The sequence below is a fragment of the Oncorhynchus mykiss genome, chromosome 22 (assembly GCF_013265735.2).
Source record: "Oncorhynchus mykiss isolate Arlee chromosome 22, USDA_OmykA_1.1, whole genome shotgun sequence".
Classification (NCBI taxonomy): Eukaryota; Metazoa; Chordata; class Actinopteri; order Salmoniformes; family Salmonidae; genus Oncorhynchus; species Oncorhynchus mykiss.
In genome coordinates, this window is record NC_048586.1 from 26,206,787 (window position 1) to 26,233,301 (window position 26,515).

The following is a 26,515-nucleotide window of genomic DNA, read 5'->3' on the forward strand; positions in this document are numbered from 1 at the left end:
ACAGAGAAATTGATGCTGGTGACAGACTGACACGGGGGAAAGGAGGAGGAGGGGGGGGGGGGGGGGGGGGGTGAGAGAAAGATGGGGCAAGATTTGCCCCGACCCAAGACAGGAGGCACACTGAGACACTGAACACTTCCTCCCGATCTCTGATCCAGTCACATACATTCTCAATGACTAGGCTTATCCTCCCATATGACCCCATTGCCAAAGCAATAACTTCACAGTGTACACCTTTGGTTAACTGCCCTGAGCAATGTACGCATCTACCCTCATCTACCCTGTATGTACGGATCTACCCTCATCTACCCTGTATGTACGGATCTACCCTCATCTACCCTGTATGTACCGTCATCTGCTCTGTATGTACGGATCTACCCTCTATGCACGCATATCTACCCTCTATGCACGCATATCTACCCTCATCTACCCTTTATGTACGCATACCTACCCTAATCTACCCTGTATGTATGCATCTACCCTCATCTACCCTGTATGTACGCACCTACCCTCAAATGTACGCATCTACCCTCAAATGTACGCATCTACCCTAATCTACCCTCTATGCACGCATATCTACCCTCAATGTATGCATTTCTACCCTCATCTACCCTTTATGTACGCATACCTACCCTAATCTACCCTGTATGTATGCATCTACCCTCATCTACCCTGTATGTACGCACCTACCCTCAAATGTACGCATCTACCCTCATCTACCCTGTATGTACGCATATCTACCCTCAAATATACGCATCTACCCTCATCTACCATGTATGTACGCACCTACCCTCAAATGTACGCATCTACCCTCATCTACCCTGTATGTACGCATCTACCCTCAAATATACGCATCTACCCTCATCTACCATGTATGTACGCATCTACCCTCATCTACCCTGTATCTACCCTGTATGTACGCATCTACCCTCATCTACCCTGTATGTACGCATCTACCCTGGTCCTGGGAGAGCCACAGGGTGCGCAGGCTTCTGTTCAACAATACAGTCTTCTAATCAAGACATTGATTAGTTGAATAAGATGTGTTGGTGCTTGGCTAGAACAAAAACATCCACACCATGTAGCTTTCAAACACCAGGGTTGGAGACCACTGTATCATATGTAGACATCCTAACAGCTAGTGATTATGCCCCATGTAGGCCCAGTTTAAAAGTGGTTCACTATACAGAGAAGAGGGTGCCATTTGGGACACAGCCTTGGTGTATTGTGTTGTAACATGGACTCACCGGTGAGGTTGGTGCGGGCGCTGTAGGAGCCGAGGTACTGTCCGTCTGTGTTGGGGGTGTAACACTCAAACAGCCCCTGGTCTCTGGCCTGGACCTTGGTGATGTGGAGCAGGGCTGAGTCCCTGGTCAGCCTCTCGACCCAGATCTCCTTACTGTTGACCCTCTGGGCGTACACCGCGTACGCATAGTTGGACTGGGCCGTGCTCACGATGCGGATCTCGCGGTCGGGCACCGAGGTCAGGTACATGGACCACTCAAAGTCCTGCTCCACACCCTCCTTGTAGCCAGTCACGTTGCACCAGATGGTCACGTGACTGCCCTCCGTCCGTACCAGCGGTCCGCTCTGAACGGTCACTACCCTCTGTGCCACGCTCACACCTGCTGGGCGAGAGGTAGGGAGGAGAAGGGGGGAGAGAGAGAGAAAAGGGGAAAGAGGGAGAGACGCAAAGAACATTGGTTACAAAACTGCTGTTAAAACATTTAGCATCCTGGGAGCTTTAGCTCCAGCACTCTCCCAAGAGGAACCGAGTCAACATGACATGTCCACTCAGTGTCCTGAAGAAACAGCCCTGTAGTGTCACACACACACACACACACTACAGAAAGAGAGACCGTGGGGAATTATGAAATATGAGGTCAGTGTCAGGCTGTTATAATACTGTGACCAGGAGCCATGAAACTGAGAGGTCATGCGCATCACACACACACGGGACAGGGGTCATGCAAGGTTGTTATTTTAGTTCTTGGTGGAGGATATTCATGTCAATTGAAACACCTGTGGTCAGTTTCAGCTGAGGGAGATCACAGTACACACAGACTCCGTTAATAAAACGGACATTTGAAAGAAGAGCAGACAATACACAGCAGCACAGGCAAAAGCATGCAGGCACACACCAATCCCGAACAGAAGGGGACTAGACACTGCTTCCGGTCTACATGACCAACTGCAGAACACAGCTGTGTGTGTCTTTCACAGAGACCTCACAGAGAGGCTGTGTCTGTAGGCACAACAAAGTACATTAATATTTCAGATTTAAACTTCCAACATCCACTCTTCCTCATTGATCACTCTCTCGCAGTAACTTTCTCTCCCATTCCCCATTTTTCATTCACTGTTGACTGACTGTGTGACAAAATCAAATCAAATGTTATTTGTACCCCTGTATATAGCCTCATTATTGTTATTTTATTGTGTTACTTTTTATTATTTGTCACATGCGCCAAATACAACAGGTGTAAGTAGACCTTATAGCGAAATGCTTACTTACAAGCCCTGAACCAACAATGCAGTTGAAGAAATAGTTAAGAAAATCTTTATTAAATAAAATACAATAAAATAACAATAACGAGTCAATGTGCAGGGGGTACCGGTACCGAGTCAATGTGCAGGGGGTACCGGTACCGAGTCAATGTGCAGGGGGTACCGGTACCGAGTCAATGTGCAGGGGGTACCGGTACCGAGTCAATGTGCAGGGGGTACCGGTACTGAGTCAATGTGCAGGGGGTACCGGTACCGAGTCAATGTGCAGGGGGTACCGGTACCGAGTCAATGTGCAGGGGGTACCGGTACCGAGTCAATGTGCAGGGGGTACCGGTACCGAGTCAATGTGCAGGGGGTACCGGTACCGAGTCAATGTGCAGGGGGTACCGGTACCGAGTCAATGTGCAGGGGGTACCGGTACCGAGTCAATGTGCAGGGGGTACCGGTACCCAGTCAATGTGCAGGGGGTACCGGTACCCAGTCAATGTGCAGGGGGTACAGGTTCGTCAAGGTAATTTGGACATGTAGGTAGGGCTAAAGTGACTATGTATAGATAATAAACAGCGAGAAACAGCAGTGTAAAAACAAAAAGGGTGGGGGGGGGGGGGGGTCCATGTAAATAGTCAGGGTGGCCATTTGATTAATTGTTCAGCAGTCTTATGGCTTGGGTGTAGAAGCTGTTAAGAAGCCTTTTGGTGCTCCGGTACCGCGTGCCGTGCGGTAGCAGAGAGAACAGTCTATGACTTGGGTGACTGGAGTCTTTAACCATTTTTTAGGCCTTCCTCTGACACTGCCTAATATAGAGGTCCTGGATGACAGGAAGCTTGGCCCCAGTGATGTACTGGGCCGTACGCACTACCCTCTGTAGTGCCTTACGGTCGGATGGCGAGCAGTTGCCATACCAGGCTGTGATGCTCTCGATGGTGCAGCTGTAGAACTTTGAGGATCTGGGGACCCATGCCAAATCTTTTCAGTCTCCTGAGGGGCAAAAGGTGTTGTTGTGCCCCCGTCAGGACTTTATTGGCTGGTTTGGACCATGATAGTTTGTTGGTGATGTGGACACGAAGGAACTTGAAACTCTCAACCCGCTTCACTTACAGCCCTGTCAATGTTACTGGGGGGCTGTTCGGCCCACCTTGTCCTGTAGTCCACGATCAGCTACTTTTGTCTTGCTCACATTGAGGGAGAGGTTGTTGTCCTGGCACACACTGCCAGGTCTCTGACCTCCTCCCTTTAAGCTGTCTCATAGCTGTCAGTGATCAGGTGTGTGTGTGTGTGTGTGTGTGTCTACGCATGCGTGCAGAAAATAAAAGAATATCTAGTTGTATATCTAGTTGAAAAATTAACAAATGCATCCAGACTGTGCTCAGCGAGTCGACAAAACGAGAGAAAACGTTGTGTGTGCGCGTGCTATAGTGTGAGAGTAAGATGGTGTTTTTCCTCATATTTCGATCCTTCTTGGTTTTGTTTTGTGGTCCTTTGTTTTTTTTTTCCATTTTGAGGCACATTTTGCTCATGAGCTCACAAAAGCGTTACAAATCTCTGATTTGTTTTTGGCTGCCTCAGTTGAAAGGGATTTCAATTCAATAAGAACAGCGTTTGAGAACAAAAAAATTATAAAAATGAATCACTCCAAGGCTTCACTTCTCCAATGGACCACAATAAGATAGAACTGGCCATGAACTCACAGGCAGGACAGTTAAACACACTAAAACGTCTCAGGGGGATAAAGAGAAGAGAGAGGCCTCCAGGAAAATAGCAATCTTGCCAAAATACTGATGTTTTTATCTGCACTAAATGTGTGATATTTAATGTGTGGAATACCTCATTTAATGTGTGGAATACCTCAATGTGTGGAATACCTCACCTCACTCCCTTCCTCACTCTTTCGGTCCTCTCTCATACACTCAATTTCGGTCATATTTCGTCCACTCTCTTTCTGTCCACTCTCTTTCTGTCCACTCTCTTTCTGTCCACTCTCTTTCTGTCCACTCTCGTCCACTCTCTTTCTGTCCTCTCTCGTCCACTCTCTTTCTGTCCTCTCTCGTCCACTCTCTTTCTGTCCTCTCTCGTCCACTCTCTTTCTGTCCTCTCTCGTCCACTCTCTGTGGTTCTGTTGTGTTGTCAATAAGAGAAGATATTAACATAATACCAGACCATTAGTAACCAGGGCGCCATTCAGTCTGACCACATAGAGATCAGAGTCATGGTGCTGTATTCCCTGATGCTCATGTTACTGCTGCCCTGGTCCAGTATTACTGCCAACAATACATTACTCACCACATGATTAGGCTGCTACTGCTCATATTGTATGAGCACTGAAACCATTATTCACCTCCCCCACCTCACTCTCAGTTTTCTGTCAGGCTCTCTCTCCTCCCGTCTCTCTCTCTCATCACACTCTCCCTCTCCTCATAAACCCAGCCTCTCCCCCTCTACGCTTTCTCGCTCCCTCCAGTCTCTCTCCCGCTTCCCTTCCTCTCTCTCGGAGTAAATTCCTGTCTCTCCTCTGTGCCTCGCGGTTCTCTGCATCTTTTCAGGCAGGATTTACGAGGCTCTGTGAGACTTCAAAGCAACACAGCACTCTGCAGGCTGTTTTGAGAGGCTGACAACTACATACCAACCCCTCCAGACCTCTAACTGATCACTCTATCCCTACAAACTAATCCCTCTGTACCCTCCATCTGGCTGCCTCTTCACCTCTGTACCCTCCATCTGGCTGCCTCTTCACCTCTGGCTGCACTGTCTTTATCACTCGCTGCCCCTGGTACTGGTAGCGTTCATTTACAAGCCCTTTATAGCCCGTTCTCTACCACCAACAGCCCACTGTCAGTCTCTCACTGTAACACCGTCGCCACCTGCAAAGGCAGGCAGTCAATGTCAGGCGGGTCATAGAGGAATGGACTTGGAAGCTTTTTGCATAAACAACAACTTATGCACACACATACACACACACACACAAAAGAGGAAGCTGTAAAGAGGATTATGCTAAGTGGAAGGGGGGGGTCACACACTAATCCAATCATTTGTGGCTGGAAAACAGCATCATCTCACAGCACTGTACTGTTAGCACTCACACCGCCAGCTTACTCCAACCCTCACAGGATAATTACACACACCTGCTAAGGTGGGAGTTACACACAAACACACGGTACAGCTTATCATATTTGAAGCCATCCATCTTTTGTCATCCTGCTGGCATCAGTGGAGACATAAGACAGTCCTGTTACCTCTCCCTCCCTCCCCCCTTCATTCCTCATTATACCCAGGATGCTAAGGGCTGAGCGCTGCACATGCCAACGCTGCCTGGCTGGTCCAATGCCCAGGTGGATCTATTTACACACACAGCTGGCTCCTCCATATGGGCCATACTACAGAGTAGAGAGGACACAATCCCAGTCCTGTCTCAACTCCTCCACCAAACACACTACTTTGAAGGGTAAGAAGTGTGGAGGTAAGGCAACTAAAGGCACTGAAAAGGGGATAGATTATGAATATAGCTTAAATAAATAAATAAATAGACTCAGCCTTACAGATGGGAATATAATATCTTTATTAGTATTCGATTACTTGAGTGAGTGTTCATTTTTTTGAGAAAGACAATTGCAGACGTACACTGAGTAACACCAAACATTTGGAACAGCCTGAATTAGTCTTGGTATGGACTCTACAAGGTGTCGATAGCATGTTGATTCCAATACTTCCCACAGTTGTGACAAGTTGGCTGGATGTCCTTTGGGTGGTGGAACATTCTTGATACACATGGGAAACTGTTTAGTGCGGAAAAACCCAGCAGCGTTGCAGTTCTTGACGCAAACCGGTGCTACATGACGGAGGCACACTGAAACACATTGAGTATACTTCACTGTGTGCGTTTTCCCGCTCTAGACTCGGGTTAAATCTCTCCCTAAGGAATCCCTTAACATCATGCCCCTTTATTATCACCCATTTCGACAGACAGACAGACAGACAATTCACATTTACATTTGAAAGAAATGGACCCTGTTAGCCATCAATTCATTTCAGAGGACTGCAGATGTCAGGCCTATTTCTCTACATATTACATTAATATGGGCCTGGATTCATATTAATGCTGCTCTTACATTACATCTATTTTATTATAGATTGGATGGGATCCTTTCACCAGTGTTATTCTGTGAGAAGCTGTAATGTAGTAGAGGTCGACCGATTATGATTTTTCAACGCCGATAACGATTATTGGAGGACCAAAAAAAGCCGATACCGATTAAATCGGACAATTTTTTAAATGTATTTGTAATAATGACAATTACAACAATACTGAATGAACACTTATTTTAACTTAATATAATACATCAATAAAATCAATTTAGCTACAAATAAATAATGAAACATTTTAAATTTGGTTTAAATAATGCAAAAACCAAGTGTTGGAGAAGAAAGTAAAAGTGCAATATGTGCCATGTAAAAAAGCTAACGTTTAAGTTCCTCGCTCAGAACATGAGAACTGGTGGTTCCTTTTAACATGAGTCTTCAATATTCCCAGGTAAGAAGTTTTAGGTTGTAGTTATTATAGGAATTATAGGACTATTTCTCTCTATACGATTTGTACTTCATCTAGCTTTGCCTATTTGGATGTTCTTATAGGCACTTTAGTATTTCCAGTGTAACAGTATAGCTTCCGTCCCTCTCCTCGCTCCTACCTGGGCTCGAACCAGGAACACAGCGACAACAGCCACCCTCGAAGCAGCGTTACCCATCGCTCCACAAAAGCCGCGGTCCTTGCAGAGCAAGGGGAACAACTACTCCAAGTCTCAGAGCGAGTGACGTCACCGATTGAAACGCTATTAGCGCGCACCCCGCTAACTAGCTGGCCATTTCAAATCGGTTACACCAGCCTAATCTCGGGAGTTGATAGGCTTGAAGTCATAAACAGCGCAATGCTTGAAGCACGAAAGTGCTGTTTGAATGAATGCTTACGAGCCTGCTGGTGCCTACCATCGCTCAGTCAGACTGCTCTATCAAATCATAGACTTAATTATAACATAATAACACACAGAAATACGAGCCTTTGGTCATTAATATGGTAGAATCCGGAAACTATCATCTTGAAAACAAAACGTTTATTCTTTCAGTGAAATACGGAACCGTTCCGTATTTTATCTAACCGGTGGCATCAATCAGTCGAAATATTCCTGTTACATTGTACAACCTTCAATGTTATGTCATAATTACGTAAAATTCTGGCAAATTAGTTTGCACGAGCCAGGCAGCCCAAACTGTTGCATATACCCTGACTCTGCGTGCAGTGAAACGCAAGAGAAGTGACACAATTTCACCTGGTTGATATTGCCTGCTAACCTGAATTTCTTTTAGCTAAATATGCAGGTTTAAAAATATCTACTTCTATGTATTGATTTTAAGAAAGGCATTAATGTTTATGGTTAGGTACATTCGTGCAACAATTGTGCTTTTTTCGCAAATTGTTCTCTTTTGTTAAATCATCTCCCGTTTGGCAAAGTTGGCTGTCTTTGTTAGGAAGAAATAGTCTTCACACAGATCGCAACGAGCCAGGCGGCCCAAACTGCTGCCTATATCCCGACTCTGTTGCAAGAGAAGTGACACTATTTCCCTAGTTAAAAGAAATTCATGTTAGCAGGCAATATTAACTCATACGCAGGTTTAAAAATATATACTTGTGTATTGATTTTAAGAAAGGCATTGATCTTTATGGTTGGGTACATTGGAGCAACGACAGTCCTTTTTCGCGAATGTGCATCGCATTGATTATATGCAACACACTAGATAAACTAGTAATATCATCAACCATTAACTAGTGATTATGATTGATTGATTGTTTTTTTATAAGATAAGTTTAATGCTAGCTAGCAACTTACCTTGGCTTCTTACTGCATTCGCGTAACAGGCAGGATCCTCGTGGAGTGCAATGTAAAGCAGGTGGTTAGAGCGCTGGACTAGTTAACCGTAAGGTTGCAAGATTGCATGGCCGAGCTGACAAGGTAAAAGGCCGTCATTGAAAATAAGAATGTGTTCTTAACTGATTTGCCTAGTTAAAGGTGTAAAAAAAAAAAAAAAATAATAATAATAATAATAATAATTTAAAATCGTCCAAATCGGTGTCCAAAAATACCGATTTGCGATTGTTATGAAAACTTGAAATCTAATTAAATCGGCCATTCCGATTAATCGGTCGACCTCTATAATGTAGACAGACCTCTCTCTCAGAACCAATATAACAGACAGCCAGACCTCTCTCTCAGAACCAGTATAACAGACAGCCAGACCTCTCAGAGCCAGTATAACAGACAGCCAGAGCTCTCATCTTTAGCCTTTATAGGACTCTGAATTGAACTGGTCCTGTGTGGCTCAGTTGGCAGAGCATGGCGCTTGCTATGCCAGGGCTGTGGGTTGGATTCCCACAGGGGACCAATATGAAACTGTATGCGCTCACTACTCTAAGTCACTCTAGACGCTACCGTCCCACCTGCCCAAAGAAGTTAAATGCATCCACGCATATATATTTTTTCATACCACTTTAACCCTCTCAAAATCCTATCCTAATTGACATCTCTTTTCAAAGATTTGGAAGAGAGACAGGCTTTAGTTATGGCAACACTGTGGGTTTATGAGGTCAAACAATCACAATGCAACAGACTCCATCTCTGCCCTCAGCCTTCCTCGGCCCAGTCAGTCGACAGTCAGTCAGTCAGTAAGTCAGTCGACAGTCAGTCAGTCAGTCAGTCAGTCGACAGTCAGTCAGTCAGTCGACAGTCAGTCAGTCAGTCGACAGTCAGTCAGTCAGTCGACAGTCAGTAGACCGTAGACAGTCAGTCAGTAGACAGTAGACAGTCAGTAGACAGTCAGTCAGTAGACAGACAGTCAGTAGACAGACAGTCAGTCAGTAGACAGTAGACAGACAGTCAGTCAGTAGACAGTCAGTCAGTAGACAGTAGACAGTCAGTCAGTAGACAGTCAGTAGTCAGTCAGTAGACAGACAGACAGACAGTCAGTCAGTCAGTCAGTAGTCAGTCAGTAGACAGACAGTCAGTCAGTAGACAGACAGACAGTCAGTCGACAGACAGACAGTCAGTAAGTAGACAGACAGTCAGTCAGTAGACAGTCAGTCAGTAGGGCTGAGAGGGTGTTTTTACAGGCAGCTACAAATCACTCAAGGCACACAGCAGAGTAGTCCAGCAGCACAGCCTCTGTGTAATTTACCCACCATCACACACCAGTTAAAAGACTGGCCGGCAGAGCACTGTGATGACTGACCACCAGCCCTTACCACTGACTAATAGAGAGGGAGGAGGGGAAAGAGGGAATAGACAGGAGATGGAGCGAGAGGAGGAGAGAGAGGGAAAATGAGAACGAAAGAGCGAAAGGAGAAAAAATATAAAGGCAGAAAGAGAAATGGCTGGAAAGAGACTGAGGGGAAAAAGGCAGGTGTGTTTCAACTCAGTAATTTCTGTCCCTTAAGCAATCCTCAGTCCTTCCCTCCCCCTGCTTCTCTCAGGTCAAAATTAGCCCTGCAGCCACCAACAATACCAGGCTGAGAGAGAGAGAGAGATAGACCAGACCATCATGTCTGCTATTACCTCATCTCAACATGGGGGCGCAGAGAGGGAAAGGGGGGGGGGGGCGGGCAGACGGGTATAGAGAGAGGGGGAGAAAGGCTCAGAAGGTGAGTTTTGTTAAGCAGTTGTGTAGTGGCTAAGGTCCAACCTCTGAGCAAGAACAGAGACCGCAGCCGGAGTGTACAGAGAACATCAAGCACTGCTCAGTCAGTCAGTCATACACTTGCAGAGGCAGAGCTGGCTCATTCTTACACTTTGGGGAGTCTCCTCTCATGTTAGTGCAGTGTCATGTAAGGTCCTGGTCTCTTCATGTCAACTAGCTCTAATTCATGGCCCTCCTGGGCCACCATACACATGACCCCATCACAGCTGCTCAGACCAGGCCGAGAACACCAGGGGGAACCTCTCTGAGTGTGTCTCTACCCATCCCAACCCATAATTCATTCATGAGATTGATGGTGGGGAAGGCTAAAGTCGCCCAGCTCCTCTCTCGCCTCTGTCCATAATGGACATGGTTAAAAATTTAGTGTTTGTGACCAACTCACTCATCCATATAATAAACCTACTGTAGCACACAGACAGTGTCTCACACACAGAGACCGTACTCTGCCCCCTGTCCTGTCCCATCTGAAGTGTCCCCCTCTGCCCCCCTTCCCACAGTCCATTAACTCCATATAGCCACCTGCTTCCCTGTGCAAAAGCCCTCTCTCCCCCCCTCTCTGCTCCCCAGGGCCTTAAACCCTATCAGACCAGCCAACAACATGACAAAGAGATGGACATAGAACTATCCCCATACATTCACAAACACAGAACATCAACAACAAAAACAGTTTAAGGTTTTACAAACACCTTTCCTTTAAATGAGACACACACATCTGCAATCCAGGAGCGCACACACTCATCACATGTGTACGTACAAACTCCAGACAGCTGCTGAAGTTAATGTAACACTATAAATCCAACTTTCAGTCTTCTATAATTATCCAAACCCACACGTTAATAGCTCTGTATGACAGCTTGCTCTCCATCGCTACCTTTTTGTGTATTAAGCCCCAGATTGGAAAGGAAACTAATTAACTAATAATTAGACTCTTCAAACAGACTTCTCTACCATTGTCAGTCAGTTTGGCATTCAGGGTGCGAGTGAAGCAAAGCCACACACACGTACAAGCTCGTACACAAAGACAGTCTCTCACAGTTTCTCTCAGTCTCTCTCACCAACACACACACAGTGTTTCCCTCTTGAGTTACAGGGATTTGAATTGAGAATCAGATCAGATGCCTCCAACTTCCCTGTGGGTTATCTTAGCTCAGACCCATGCTGACTGTATCCTATTCACCTTTTGTTTTCAATCTAAAAAACAGCCATGGGGGTGTGCACTGTTGTGTGTGTGTGTGTGTACTGTTGTGTGTGTGTGTGTGTGTGTGTGTGTGTGTCACAGAGTCTGTGGATGTGCTGTGCAGCAGGGGAGCTGTCTCCATAGTAACCCTGCGTGTCATGCGCATCCCACTGAGGCTGTGTTTGGGTAGAGAATCCAGCGAGGATTCTGGGTATGTAAACCCAAGTATTGTGGGTGGATCTGGAGGAGTGGAATCTGGGCTACCCTGTTATCTAACAGAGCTCTGAGTAGAAGTTGCACCTAGGCACATTTCTAATATCAGCTTACCCCCTAGAAATCCTAACCATTAGGCAAAACTGATTTTGGACCAGTGTCTAGGGGACAACCTCATCCTACTCACCCTTCTAAACCAAGGAGAGGAGAAGGGGCGGCAGGTGGCCTAGTGGTTAGAGCATTGGACTTGTAACCGAAAGGTCGCAAGATTGAATCCCTGCCCTGACAAGGTAAAAGTCTGTCGTTCTGCCCCTGAACAAGGCAGTTAACCCACTGTTAACCCACCTAGGCTGTCATTGAAAATAATCATTTGTTCTTAACTGACTTGCCTAGTTAAATAAATAAATAAAAATGTAAAAGGGAGGTTTTCAAAGGGGATGGTAGTTTATGGTGGTATTTAAAGTGAAGAGGGGTTGGGATGTCAAGGAATTAACCCCCCAAACCCAACAGACCAGTTAAACTGCCTTTTATCTTATCTGAGAGAAGGTTCCTCAGACATAAAGACACAAACACGCACAAAAAATGTGCCCTAAATGATTTAGGCCTGCAATCACAACTGTAAAATCATCAACAGCTGTCAGAACTCTGGTGATCAGCTCTGAGGTCAAAGAGATCATGACCTCCAACAGGATGTGCTGCTATACAGAGTTCACCACGACAGAAAGAAACAATGCAGACACTACAGAGTTACTCCATCCAGACACAAACCAGATGCTGCAGACAGGCACCGGATTCATTTAAGCAGGAAGGAGATTAAAAATAAGCAGGCCCTTTTCCCATTTATCTTTAATGTCCAGAGAATGTATCCTAAACTATGTTGAGAGAGCAGCACCAGGTTTTTACTGAGTGTAACAGTAGGTCGCAGTGCTTTAGTAAAATTGACTTAAAACCCTCCAGTGTGAGAGGAGTGTGTGTTGAGGCAGTAGTTAGCAGCAGTGACAGTTAGGTGGGAATGTCCCCACCTTTGTGTTAACTCAGCATTACAGGGTCCACTCTAGCCCCGAGGGCAACTGTAAAACTGACTCCTGCTCTGGCTGCGTGCGCACACACTGTTCTCTAAAGACTTACCATCAAAGGAAACAAACTACCCAAGTACTTACGGAGGCAGGACTGGGTGTGATGTCCAGACTCATTTTATCTTTCTGGTCTACTGATCCTTCACCAATCAAAAAGTTGTGCTCTCTCTCAGCCCGAAGCAGACAACAACCTATCAATGACTTGTATCTCTGAATATTCATGAGGAGTTGAAAGAGAAGCCGGTGGGGTACAGTAAGTGAATGAAGTTTGTAGTGGTCTTGCTGTTGTCAGGTAAACAAGCCAGATAGAGGGAAACAATGTGATGAAGTATCGTGATGTTATGGGTACACTACACACACACACACTTTCAGAACACACAAACACACTTTCAGAACACACAAACACACACACTTTCAGAACACACACACAGAAAAGCCTCCAGATGTACATTGTATAAAAGTAGAGACTACAAAATGGTATGTGATACAATGCAGTTGAGGAACAATGGGAAAGTAATTCTGCTTTGAAAGTTGATAAAATGGCCCTTGAATGTTTTGGTACACCTACTGGAGGGCTCTTCTCATCTACACCTATTCAGCATAGTTAACACCCTCATAAGCCTTAGCCCCACCCACACATTAAGGATTCACATGTGAGGCCATGTGCTAAACAGAGTTAGTAAGTTAGTGTAGTAAACAACCTAAGATTTCTAAACTAAAAGTGGTTTAAGTAGTAGCCTTCAATAAGGAAAAACTCCAGATTAAAAAAAAACACTTTATCGACACCTATATCCTAATCAAAGTTTGTCACATGCACAGGATACATAAGATCTAAATGCTACAGTGAAATGGTTACTTGCATTTTTGCACAGTAGCAATATCAAAAATAGAATGTTTCCAGATTAATATTTTATAATTATTCGATGATTCTTACCCACACCTGGCTAACTTGATGGGTCCTGTAATCATCTGGTGAAGTGGAGACGTTTGTTTAGACATGTAGCTAGCAAGCTAAACAATGAACCTAATGGTGCTTTCAAAAGAACTGGGAACTAATACAAGGTCAAATCATGATATCAGTGATCTTCAGGTCATAAAGTTGGAATTCCGAGTTGGATGACCGTTCGAAACGACTTCCCAGTTGTCGTATTTGCACTGATGTCTGCGATTTCCCAGTTGTTTTGAACACAGCAATAATCCCAACCCATACTACTATCAATACAAACTGATTGTCATAGCTAGCCACCATGCATGAATCTGCAGGTAGCTAAAGATAGCGAACTAACATTGAACCTAGTTGGTTAACTAACATTAGGCTGTAACTAGCAATGCAAATGGATTTCTGAGATATGAATAATATTACCACACAGATCATACACATAACATTAGCTAGCAAGCCAGCCAACTAACATTGGTTAGTTAACAGTACACTTTAACTGGCAATGAAAATGACTGACAAAATTACAAATATATAATATCTGAAAATGCTAGCTGGACTATCTTACATTTCCCTCTCTGTCACGGTTGCCCTCTCCTTAGCTATCATCCACCGGCATTCAACTGATTTCTAAACTCGGTCCACTTCTTCTGTGATACCAACAACACTGTTGGCTTCCCCGTCACTGTCATCAGAAGACTCTACAATGTCTGGTTCAATTAAAATGTTTTTACCTAAAATCAGGGATTTCCTCATTGTCGGATTCATTTTCAGAGTCAGAGAGAGTCAGCATGGCAGGACTGTCTTCCAGAAAGTAGAGAGGAGGAGCAACACTTGTGCAGTTCTTCATTATACATTTTTTTTAAGCCTACATACTAAGCAGCTCATGTTATAGACAGAAGCATGCTATATGGCAGACCAATCCGAACTCATGTCTCGGCATGTCCAGCCCATCCATTATGTCAGCCAATCCTGACATAGTGGGAAGGTTCCTGCCTTTTTCCGTGGCTAAACCAACTAGGTTTGTAATTTAACAATTTTACTCATATTTACAGATGGCATACACGTTTGTTAATAAGGCACATGAAAGTTCACATGTTCCAGATGGCATTTCTGCCAAAAAAATGCATTTGGATATTTTTTAAAGAATCATGTCTACATTTAAATTCCTCTCCTGTGAAATAGAGACGTGTGACATACATCTAGTTTCCTGAAATGAGTCAAATATTAGCAAAATAACATAAAAGCAAAGTCAAAGACCTTTACAAAACGGGAATATCCTAAAAACATGCACACACACAGGAGAAACACGCTTCCCAGCCAAGCCTCTGTAGAATGCACACAGATGTACAGCCAGGGACAGGGTGAGCAATTGCATTATGAGCACTGTCTAGACATGCTTGCTCTGTATGTATACATAGGCACTCGCACATAGATACACAAACCCAGGTCATCTGCTGGCCAAACAGCTGGAAGATATGTTAGAAGCCTAAAGCGTGTCATATACCACCAATAATGTAGTTTTAGCATCAGAGTAACATCCACAACAACAGATCCACTCAAACTCACAGCAATGTTTAAACAATGCTGACTCTTCCTTGACCAAGAGGTGAAATTCCTCTCATTCTAAAAGTGTGTGTGTGGGTGTGTCATTCTGTGGGGAGCATTGGATAGTCAGAAGGAAACACCATTTAGACTGGCCTTCCATTAACAATATTGGCAAAGTTGAGTGAATTCAATGCCAGTAAAATGAATAACTGACAGCAATTAGGATACTGCACTAGCAGGGACGAGTCAGCTAGACTTACATTTGCATGTTAGACTGCCTCATAACAATTGGTTTCCATGAGACTCAACTGGTGTATATAAACTACACAGAGAAACTGGCCTGAGATCAGTGCATACAGAGGCTTTGGCAGCAAACAGGCATAGAGAGCCTATACTAACTATTCTGCAGTCAGTTGAGCCAGTATAGACAACTGAAGCATCTCTCCATTACTGTTTAACCAGCCAGCCTCCTGCTGAACAACCCATTACACTTTCTATTAGTTATATAAACCAGAACGGTTCAGGGATTCAGAGCTCTCTCTTTCTCTGCCACAACTACAGGGTAATACACGCAACATATATACATTACCACCATGTGTAAGAGCTTTCTGTAAAGTAGAAAATAAGACAGTCAACATATTGTACTCTGTTTTTCTGCTGTCCATCTCTATAGGAAACCCAAAGCATTTCTATGATGTATTGTATTTCATTCTACACCTTCATTTCACCTTGGGAAATGTAAAATTATTCACATTTATCAATCAATCAATATCTCCTACATGAAGTTGACCAGCTGAAAGGGTAAGTGAACTAACAAGAAGACTGTTAATCTAACCCAATGGCAGGGATCCATCCCACCACAGCAATAACATGCCTCCCATCCAGGAACAGAGCAGCCATCTGGTGTGTGTACTGTGTAGGCTATGCTATATGTGTCGGTGAAAGTGTGTGTAATGTGCATGACAGAGAGAATAGCTGAGTGTCCCAGGGTGCTATATAAAGTGAAAAATGTAAGGTGTCTGTGTGTATTGACTACAGGCACTAATACGGGGATGTGGTCACTGTTATCCAACTCATCCAGGGAAAGAGGAGCTTGAGTCTGCGGGGGTTAATCTGAGACTTACATCCAAATATCACATGAACCTAGTTCTCCCCCCTCCACACACACTATGATAGAAAAACAATAACTTGTTCACCGCTATAATAGAGCTGTGAAACACAAACAGATAAACACACAGACACAGCTGTCCAAAGTAAGTGAGTAGTGAGCAATGGATTTATATACATCATTGGTAGTGACTAAGACAATGCCCCCTCCCTAGACCAGTGACTCCTACTGAGGTGGCATTGGCAAACACACACTCTCACACCTACATACACTCAGAGTTTGGATTTGTCATCCAGGTGTGTCGTCATGCAGATGTCTTGGCATGCAGGTGTGCTATGACTCAGGTGTCGAACTGTTATTCTGAATTAAATAGACAAATTCGCACATTGATCTATTTTTGAAAGTGCATGGTAACACTTGAATAACATTCGGGGTTCTTATTTGTTCTCTCGTGTAATTAAATAGAGAAAAAAAATAGAAAGATGACTATGTGTCCAATCTAACCAATAGGTACAGGCGTGACTTACCAAGCAGCGCACACGCAGTAAGGAGTGTGCGGATGCCCATTGTCTTCCGTCTTTCTCTCCCCTCAGACACCGTTCCTATAATCCGTTTGGCGAGGCAAAACTTCGGTCTGTTTTGAGGCAGAAATGGTGGGATCTATGGCAGACCACCTGTGCGGGCGACGGACGGGTAGGTCTGGTGCCCACCGGGGATCGAACCTGATGGGTTGACTTGAGACTGAGATCCGCTATAGCGAAGTCGCCTACTGCCTGTGGGATACCCTCAACTATCTGCCGTATCCTGCTCTGAAATGCGGGGCTTGGTAGACTCGGGTGTCGTTTCTCTGTATCACCTTCGTCAATGACGATATGCACCCATAAAAGACGCTTATCCTGACCCCTCTTCCTTTCCTACGCATCGGACAGAGAGACTGCGGCGGCCCTTCGTTGTAGAATGACAAACCACCTCAGCAGGGACAGTCCAGCGTGTGTAGATGTCTTGCTTTGTTAGTGCGCTATTTAGAATTTTGCCAATATCAAGATTTTTTCGGATCAATATGTAAAATAAATACGTAAAGTCCTTCTGTTGAGAATGTACATAAAATACTTAATTTCAGTGGGCGTCCTCTTCCTCCGGGGAGATAGCGCTATCCAAACGCACGCGTTCAGTAAAATCAATCTCCTTTCACTGCTTCGCTACAACAACAAAAAAACAATCGGAGTCGATGGGCGGGCGCTCTAGCGGCAGAACATAATATAATATTAACGTGCCATAGGATGGACTTCCGAGCGAATTCGTCAATGGACCGAACCCACCGCAAATTAACCACAGTAGCCTATTTTTTTTTATTTGAATTGTTTATAAAAGTATCCGAAACGTCTTTTATCGTTGATCAGATAATTGAATGTTGTTCATAGCCTACACAAAGCGTTGTTCGGGCACAAATATATTGATAAACCCACACCGCGAGAATAACCTCACATTTCAGATGTGTTTCTGATCAATAACTTAGTCAAAAGGTTCAGTTGCTGTTCTTCAACGGCTTCGAGTCAAGTCCTTCTTCTGCAAATTCAGTTTAAAATCAATATTTTTTTTACTATTCCCTAGGTGTATTCCTTGTATGTCATTTCCTGGTTGGAAGAAATTCCCTTTCAACGCTGTAATCTCGTATTCCCTGCCATTTGAAAAACTAACTAGCATGCCACACAATCACTCCCCCAAGCAGAAACCACGCCCCATGGGTTACTTTCTACAATTCACCCAGTAAGGACTGACATCGACCCACTCCAATTGGCCAAAAGGCGTGACTAAACGATTATTTTTACAATTTCCAAATGTATTCACATGCAGTAAATCGGATAGCGCATACACTTGGTATGGGCATGGGATATTACATGCCCCTTTTTATTGAATAAAATGTTACGTCTTGAATTTTATGATACCAATAATAATAGTCTTGAGATTTATTTAACAGCATGTGTTTTTGCTTTTCAATTTCTCTCTCCAAAATATACAGGGCCATAGATTAATCCTATGAGCTGAGAATAAACACAAAGCCTTGTGATTCCTATAAGCAGTTTACAACATATATGGGATTCAGCACTTCAGCTAGAGCTAACTTGAAATCAAGAGGGCTGCCCAAATATTTTGGTTTGGCATGGTATACCTGAGCACTGTTTGGCAGTGTTTACACTATAAATAAACCATGATGAAAATACAGCTGAATATCCCTATTGAAAACACTCCAATATATCAGCCTAACCCTAGGACTTGTCTTAAAAATAAATTGTGGTGTAGATGTAAACGATAGACAGCTTTGAGTAGTAATCTCTGTGTTTTTAAAGGAGAAAAACAAAGGATTTAGTGGATGGCTGTCAACCCATAACAATTCAGTCACAGATTAGATAGTGATGTGATGGAATGTAGGCTACTCCTGCCATAGGGCCAAGTCGTTATAATGTCTTCCACCCAATATATCCAAAACTCTACAGTGGAGTGAAATATAATGAAATGCTGTGTGGTGGAAACCTAATTGCAATATTTCCTGGGGTGTCTTTTCTTTTTGAGTGAATTGTAGTTACAATGAGAGTATTTGTTAGTGACACAGTTGAATTATTCCTTTTAAAAAGGCTGTGGCGTTCAACAATTGAGTTGCTATGCAAATGTTATCAAACTATGAAAATATACAACATACATTGTGATGCCTTCAGAAAGTATTCACACCCCTTGACATTTTCCACATTTTGTTGTGTTATAGCCTGAATTTAAAATGGATTAAATTGACATTTTTGGATGCTAGCATACACACGATACCCCATAACGTCAAAGTTGAATTATTTTTTTAGAAAGTTTTACAAATGAAATACAATTGAAAAGCTGAAACGTCTTGAGTCAATACGTATTCAACCCCATTAATATGTCAAGCCTACAGTGCATTTGGAAAGTATTCAGACCCCTTCCCTTTTACCACATTTTGTTATGTTACAGAAATACCTTGTTTACATCAGTATTCAAACCCTTTGCTATGAGACTCGAAATTGAGCTCAGGTGCACCCTGTTTCCATTGATCATCCCTGAAATGTTTCTACCTGTATTAAAGGTCCCCACAAACACAGTGGCCTCCTGTTTTTGCTTTATCATTATGGGGTATTGTGTGTAGATTGATGAAGGGAAAAAACTATTACATCCATTTAAGAATAAGGCTGTAACGTAACAAAATGTGGAAAAAGTCAAGGGGTCTGAATACTTTCCGAATGCACTGTAAAAAAGTTAATCAGTAAAAATGTGCTTAACAAGTCACATAATAAGTTGCTTGGACTATGTGTGCAATAATAGTGTTAAACATTATTTTTGAATGACTACCTCATCTCTGTACCACACACATTTAATCTGTAAGGTCTCTCAGTCGAGCAGTGAATTCCAAACAAAGACTCAACCACAAAGACCAGGGAGGTTTTCCAATGCCTCGCAAAGAAGAGCACCTATTGGTAGATGCGTAAAAAAAAAGCAGACATTGAATAACCCTTTGAGCATGGTGAAGTTATTAATTACACTTTGGATGGTGTACTAATACACCCAGTCACTACAAAGATACAAGCGTCCTTCCTAACTCAGTTAGGAAGGAAACTGCTCAGGCATTTCACCATGAGGCCAATGGTAGCTTTAAAACCATTACAGTTTAATGGCTGTGATAGGAGAAAACTGAGGATGGATCAACAACATTGTAGTTACTCCACAATACTAACCTAATTGGCAGAGTGAAAAGAAGGAAGCCTGTACAGAATACAAATTTAGCAAAACATGCATCCAAGGCACTAAAGTAATACTTAATGTTGCAAAGAAATGTACTTTTTGTTCCGAATACAAAGTGGCAAGTCCAATATAACACGTTACTGAGTACCACTCTCCATATTTTCAAGCATAGGGGTGGATGCATCATGTTATGGGTATGCTTTTAATTGTTAAGGACTGGGGAGTTTTTCCAGGATAAAACATTTTAAAATACTCCCCAGTCCTTCACGTCTTTTTTTGTATATATTTCAATTTTATTTTCAATCTCTTCTCCATTTTAGTTCAATTATACCTTCCGGTAACCTGCCTCACCCAATGTGATACGGAACCACTATTATATGTCATTTTCAGACCTTATAGCAAGATACACAGCCATCAGAGGCTAACCAGCTAAACCACTAACCTAACCAAGCTATTTAGTAATTGTTAGCCACTGCTAGCGGCCTTTACCTTCTGCACAGGTACCAGCCCTTTTTTTAAATACATATATTTTTTTTTGCCTGGATAATACGCTCCAGCCTACCAGTAACGGACTGTCTCTCCACTACAACACCAGATTCCTGCTGTAATCCCTGGACCATTCTCCTGATCTTCACAGCTAGCTAGCACCCACCGAGTTACCCAGTACCCGAAGCTATCCCTGAGGCCCACCTCCCGGCCTACTCAGTTGTTCACCCGGACTCCACCCAAACACGGTTAGAACACACTACTCCACCGGATCCTTGCCATAAGCTCTGGACCTTGGCACCGGATCACCGCTGCTACCGAGTGGCTATAGTGGCTAACGCCTCTGCCCCGAAGCTAGCACCAGTTAGCCGTGAGCCATGCGCATCTCCCGGATAGAAAACTAAATTACTACCACTCAATACCTCTTTCGCCACCTGGCTTGGATCCTTAGTCGACACGGCGCCCGCCGCACCACCACGACAGGTCTGCCGACGAATACTCCATCCACTGTGCCTTCAAACGGCCTCCGTCGGAGCAGACGCTTCTACTAGCCCAGGGCTACTAACTTTAAACGCCACGTTGCCCGCGTGCTAGCGTAGTAACGACTACTCCGCGGCCTCCCTGTTTCATCTATTGCTGCCCCCTGGACCCTATGATCACTTGGCTACATAGCTGATGCCCGCTGAACTGTCCATTAATCACGGTACTCCATTCTGTTTCTATATTTATTTATTTATTATTATTTAATTTTTTAGTTTATCTGCCGGCCCCAGCCGCGAACTCAGGCTCTGTGTGTAGTTAACCGACCCTCTGCCCATTCATCGCCATTTTACCTGTTGTTGTTTTAGCTGATTAGCTGTTGTTGTTGTCTTAGCTAGCACTCCAAATCAACACCTGTGATTACTTTATGCCTCGCTGTATGTCTCTCTCAAATGTCAATATGCCTTGTATACTGTTGTTTAGGTTAGTTATCATTGTTTTAGTTTACGATGGAGCCCCTAGTTCCACTCATTATACCTCTGATACCTCCTTTGTCCCACCTCTCACACATGCGGTGACCTCACCCATTATAACCAGCTTATCCAGAGATACAACCTCTCTTATCATCACTCAGTGCCTGGGCTTACCCCCGCTGTACCCGCACCCCACCATACCGCTGTCTGCACATTATGCCCTGAATATATTCTACCACGCCCAGAAATCTGCTCCTTTTATTTTTTGTCCCTAACTCTCTAGGCAACCAGTTTTGATAGCCTTTAGCCGTACCATCATTCTACTCCTCCTCTGTTCCTTGGGTGATGTGGAGGTAAACCCAGGCCCCGCGTGTCCCCAGGCACCCTCATTTGTTGACTTCTGTGATCGAAAAAACCTTGGTTTCATGCATGTCAACATCAGAAGCCTCCTCCCTAAGTTTGTTTAACTCACTGCTTTAGCACACTCCACCAGCCCTGATGTCCTTGCCGTGTCTGAATCCTGGCTTAGGAAGGCAACCAACAATTCTAAGATTTCCATACCCAGCTACAACATTTTCCGTCAAGATAGAACTGTCAAAGGGGGAGGAGTTGCAATCTACTGCAGAGAGAGCCTGCAAAGTTCTGTCATACTTTCCAGGTCTATACCCAAACAGTTTGAACTTCTAATTTAAAAAATGAACCTCTCCAGAAGTAAGTCTCTCACTGTTGCCGCCTGCTATCGACCCCCCTTCGCTCCCAGCTGTGCTCTGGACACCATTTGTGAATTGATTGCTTCAGAGTTCGTTCTGTTAGGTGACCTAAACTGGGATATTCTTAACACCCCGGCAGTCCTACAATCTAAGCTAGATGCCCTCAATCTCACACAAATCATCAAGGAACCCACCAGGTACAACCCTAAATCCGTAAACATGGGCACCCTCATAGACATTATCCTGACCAACTTGCCCTCCAAATACACCTCTGCTGTTTTCAATCAGGATCTCAGCGACCACTGCCTCTTTGCCTGTATCCGCTATGGGTCCGAGGTCAAACGACCAACCCTCATCACTGTCAAACGCTCCCTAAAACACTTCTGCAAGCAGGCCTTTCTAATCGACCTGGCCCGGGTATCCTGGAAGGATATTGACCTCATCCCGTCAGTCGAGGATGCCTGGTCATTCTTTAAAAGTAATTTCCTCACCCTCTTAGATAAGCATGCCCCGTTCAAAAAATGCAGAACTAAGAACAGATATAGCCCTTGGTTCACTCCAGACCTGACTGCCCTTGACCAGCACAAAAACATCCTGTGGCGGACTGCCATAGCATCGAATAGTTCCCACGATATGCACCTGTTCAGGGAAGTCAGGAACCAATACACGCAGTCCGTCAGGAAAGAAAACGCTAGCTTTTTCAAGCAGAAATTTACATCCTGTAGCTCTAACGCCAAAAGGTTTTTGGACACTGTAAAGTTCATGGAGAACAAGAGCACCTCCCCCGAGCTGCCCACTGCACTGAGGCTAGGTAACACGGTCAGCACTGATAAATCCATGATAATCGAAAAGTTCAATAAGCATTTCTCAACGGCTGGCCATGCCTTCCTCCTGGCTACTCCAACCCCAGCCAACAGCTCTCCCCCCCGCGCAGCTACTCGCCCAAGCCTCCCCAGCTTCTCCTTCACCCAGATCCAGACAGCAGGTGTTCTGATAGAGCTGCAAAATCTGGACCAGTACAAATCAGCTGGGCTAGACAATCTGGACCCTCTCTTTCTAAAACTGTCTGCCGCCATTGTTGCAACCCCTATTACCAGCCGGTTCAACCTCTCTCTCTTTCGTATCGTCCGAGATCCCTAAAGATTGGTAAGCTGCCGCGGTCATCCCCCTCTTCAAATGGGGTGACACACTAGACCCAAACTGTTACAGACCAGACCTATATTGCCTGCATCCGTAATGGGTCAGCGGTCAAACGACCTCCACTCATCACTGTAAAACGCTCCCTGAAACACTTCAGCGAGCAGGCCTTTCTAATCGACCTGGCCGGGGTATCCTGGAAGGATATTGATCTCATCCCGTCAGTAGAGGATGCCTGGATATTTTTTTAAAATTCCTTCCTAACCATCTTAAATAAACATGCCCCATTCAAGACATTTAGAACCAGGAACAGATGCCCTTAACCATCACAAAAACATCCTATGGCGTTCTGCATTAGCATCGAACAGCCCCCGTGATATGCAGCTGTTCAGGGAAGCTAGAAACCATTATACACAGGCAGTTAGAAAAGCCAAGGCTAGCTTTTTCAAGCAGAAATTTGCTTCCTGCAACACTAACTCAAAAAAGTTCTGGGACACTGTAAAGTCCATGGAGAATAAGAACACCTCCTCCCAGCTGCCCACTGCACTGAAGATAGGAAACACTGTCACCACTGATAAATCCACCATAATTGAGAATTTCAATAAGCATTTTTCTACGGCTGGCCATGCTTTCCACCTGGCTACTCCTACCCCGGTCAACAGCACTGCACCCCCCACAACAACTCGCCCAAGCCTTCCCCATTTCTCCTTCTCCCAAATCTGCTCAGCTGATGTTCTAAATGAGCTGCAAAATCTGGACCCCTACAAATCAGCCGGGCTAGACAATCTGGACCCTTTCTTTCTAAAATTATCTGCCAAAATTGTTGCCACCCCTATTACTAGCCTGTTCAACCTCTCTTTCGTGTCGTCTGAGATTCCCAAAGATTGGAAAGCAGCTGCGGTCATCCCCCTCTTCAAAGGGGGTGACACTCTTGACCCAAACTGCTACAGACCTATATCTATCCTACCATGCCTTTCTAAGGTCTTCGAAAGCCAAGTCAACAAACAGATTACCGACCATTTCGAATCTCACCATACCTTCTCTGCTATGCAATCTGGTTCCAGAGCTGGTCATGGGTGCACCTCAGCCACGCTCAATGGTCCTAAATTATATCTTAACCGCCATCGATAAGAAACATTACTGTGCAGCCGTATTCATTGATCTGGCCAAGGCTTTCAACTCTGTCAATCACCACATCCTCATCGGCAGACTCGACAGCCTTGGTTTCTCAAATGATTGCCTCGCCTGGTTCACCAACTACTTCTCTGATAGAGTTCAGTGTGTCAAATCGGAGGGTCTGCTGTCCGGACCTCTGGCAGTCTCTATGGGGGTGCCACAGGGTTCAATTCTTGGACCGACTCTCTTCTCTGTATACATCAATGAGGTCGCTCTTGCTGCTGGTGAGTCTCTGATCCACCTCTACGCAGACGACACCATTCTGTATACTTCTGGCCCTTCTTTGGACACTGTGTTAACAACCCTCCAGGCAAGCTTCAATGCCATACAACTCTCCTTCCGTGGCCTCCAATTGCTCTTAAATACAAGTAAAACTAAATGCATGCTCTTCAACCGATCGCTACCTGTACCTACCCGCCTGTCCAACATTACTACTCTGGACGGCTCTGACTTAGAATACGTGGACAACTACAAATACTTAGGTGTCTGGTTAGACTGTAAACTATCCTTCCAGACCCATATCAAACATCTCCAATCCAAAGTTAAATCTAGAATTGGCTTCCTATTTCGCAACAAAGCATCCTTCACTCATGCTGCCAAACATACCCTTGTAAAACTGACCATCCTACCAATCCTCGACTTTGGCGATGTCATTTACAAAATAGCCTCCAATACCCTACTCAACAAATTGGATGCAGTCTATCACAGTGCAATCCGTTTTGTCACCAAAGCCCCATATACTACCCACCATTGCGACCTGTACGCTCTCGTTGGCTGGCCCTCGCTTCATACTCGTCGCCAAACCCACTGGCTCCATGTCATCTACAAGACCCTGCTAGGTAAAGTCCCCCCTTATCTCAGCTCGCTGGTCACCATTGCATCTCCCACCTGCAGCACACGCTCCAGCAGGTATATCTCTCTAGTCACCCCCAAAACCAATTCTTTCTTTGGCCGCCTCTCCTTCCAGTTCTCTGCTGCCAATGACTGGAACGAACTACAAAAATCTCTGAAACTGGAAACACTTATCTCCCTCACTAGCTTTAAGCACCAACTGTCAGAGCAGCTCACAGATTACTGCACCTGTACATAGTCCACCTATAATTTAGCCCAAACAACTACCTCTTTCCCTACTGTATTTAATTAATTTATTTATTTTGCTCCTTTGCACCCCATTATTTGTATTTCTACTTTGCACATTCTCCCATTGCAAATCTACCATTCCAGTGTTTTACTTGCTATATTGTATTTACTTTGCCACCATGGCCTTTTTGCCTTTACTTCCCTTATCTCACCTCATTTGCTCACATCGTATATAGACTTGTTTATACTGTATTATTGACTGTATGTTTGTTTTACTCCATGTGTAACTCTGTGTCGTTGTATGTGTCGAACTGCTTTGCTTTATCTTGGCCAGGTCGCAATTGTAAATGAGAACTTGTTCTCAACTTGCCTACCTGGTTAAATAAAGGTGAAATAAAATAAAAAATAAATAAATATCCATCCTGCCCTGCCTATCTTAAGTCTTCGAAAGCCAAGTTAATAAACAGATCACTGACCATTTCGAATCCCACCGTACCTTCTCCGCTGTGCAATCTGGCTTCTGAGCCGGTCACGGGTGCACCTAAGCCACGCTCAAGGTACTAAACAATATCATAACCGCCTTCGATAAAAGACAGTACTGGGCAGCCGTCTTCATCGACCTGGCCAAGGCTTTCGACTCTGTCAATCACCTTATTCTTATCGGCAGACTCAATAGCCTTGGTTTTTCTGACAACTGCCTCGCCTGGTTCACTAACTACTTTGCAGACAGAGTTCAGTGTATCAAATCGGAGGGCATGTTGTCCGGACCTCTGGCAGTCTCTATGGGTGTACCACAGGGTTAAATTCTCGGGTTGACTATTTTCTCTGTATATATCAATGATGTCGCTCTTGCTGCGGGCTATTCCCTGATCCACCTCTACGCAGACGACACCATTCTGTATACTTCTGGCCC

General features: G+C 44.4%; 1 protein-coding gene across 2 annotated transcripts in view; it reads right to left on the reverse strand.

Annotated features, from left to right (window-relative positions):
* LOC110501642 (immunoglobulin superfamily member 3) overlaps positions 1–18,011 on the reverse strand; it is a 101,028-nt gene extending 83,017 nt beyond the window's left edge. The window contains exons 1-2 of one of the 2 annotated variants that reach the window (XM_021579343.2): positions 16,832–18,011; positions 1,248–1,628 (exon numbers count right to left, since the gene is read on the reverse strand). In XM_021579343.2, the coding sequence (XP_021435018.1) occupies positions 1,248–1,628; positions 16,832–16,871 (421 nt within the window). In that variant the 5' untranslated portion in view covers positions 16,872–18,011. The remainder of the gene's footprint in view (positions 1–1,247; positions 1,629–16,831) is intronic. The other variant, XM_021579344.2, reaches the window with a different exon arrangement.
* Between the last annotated feature and the right edge of the window lie 8,504 nt (positions 18,012–26,515).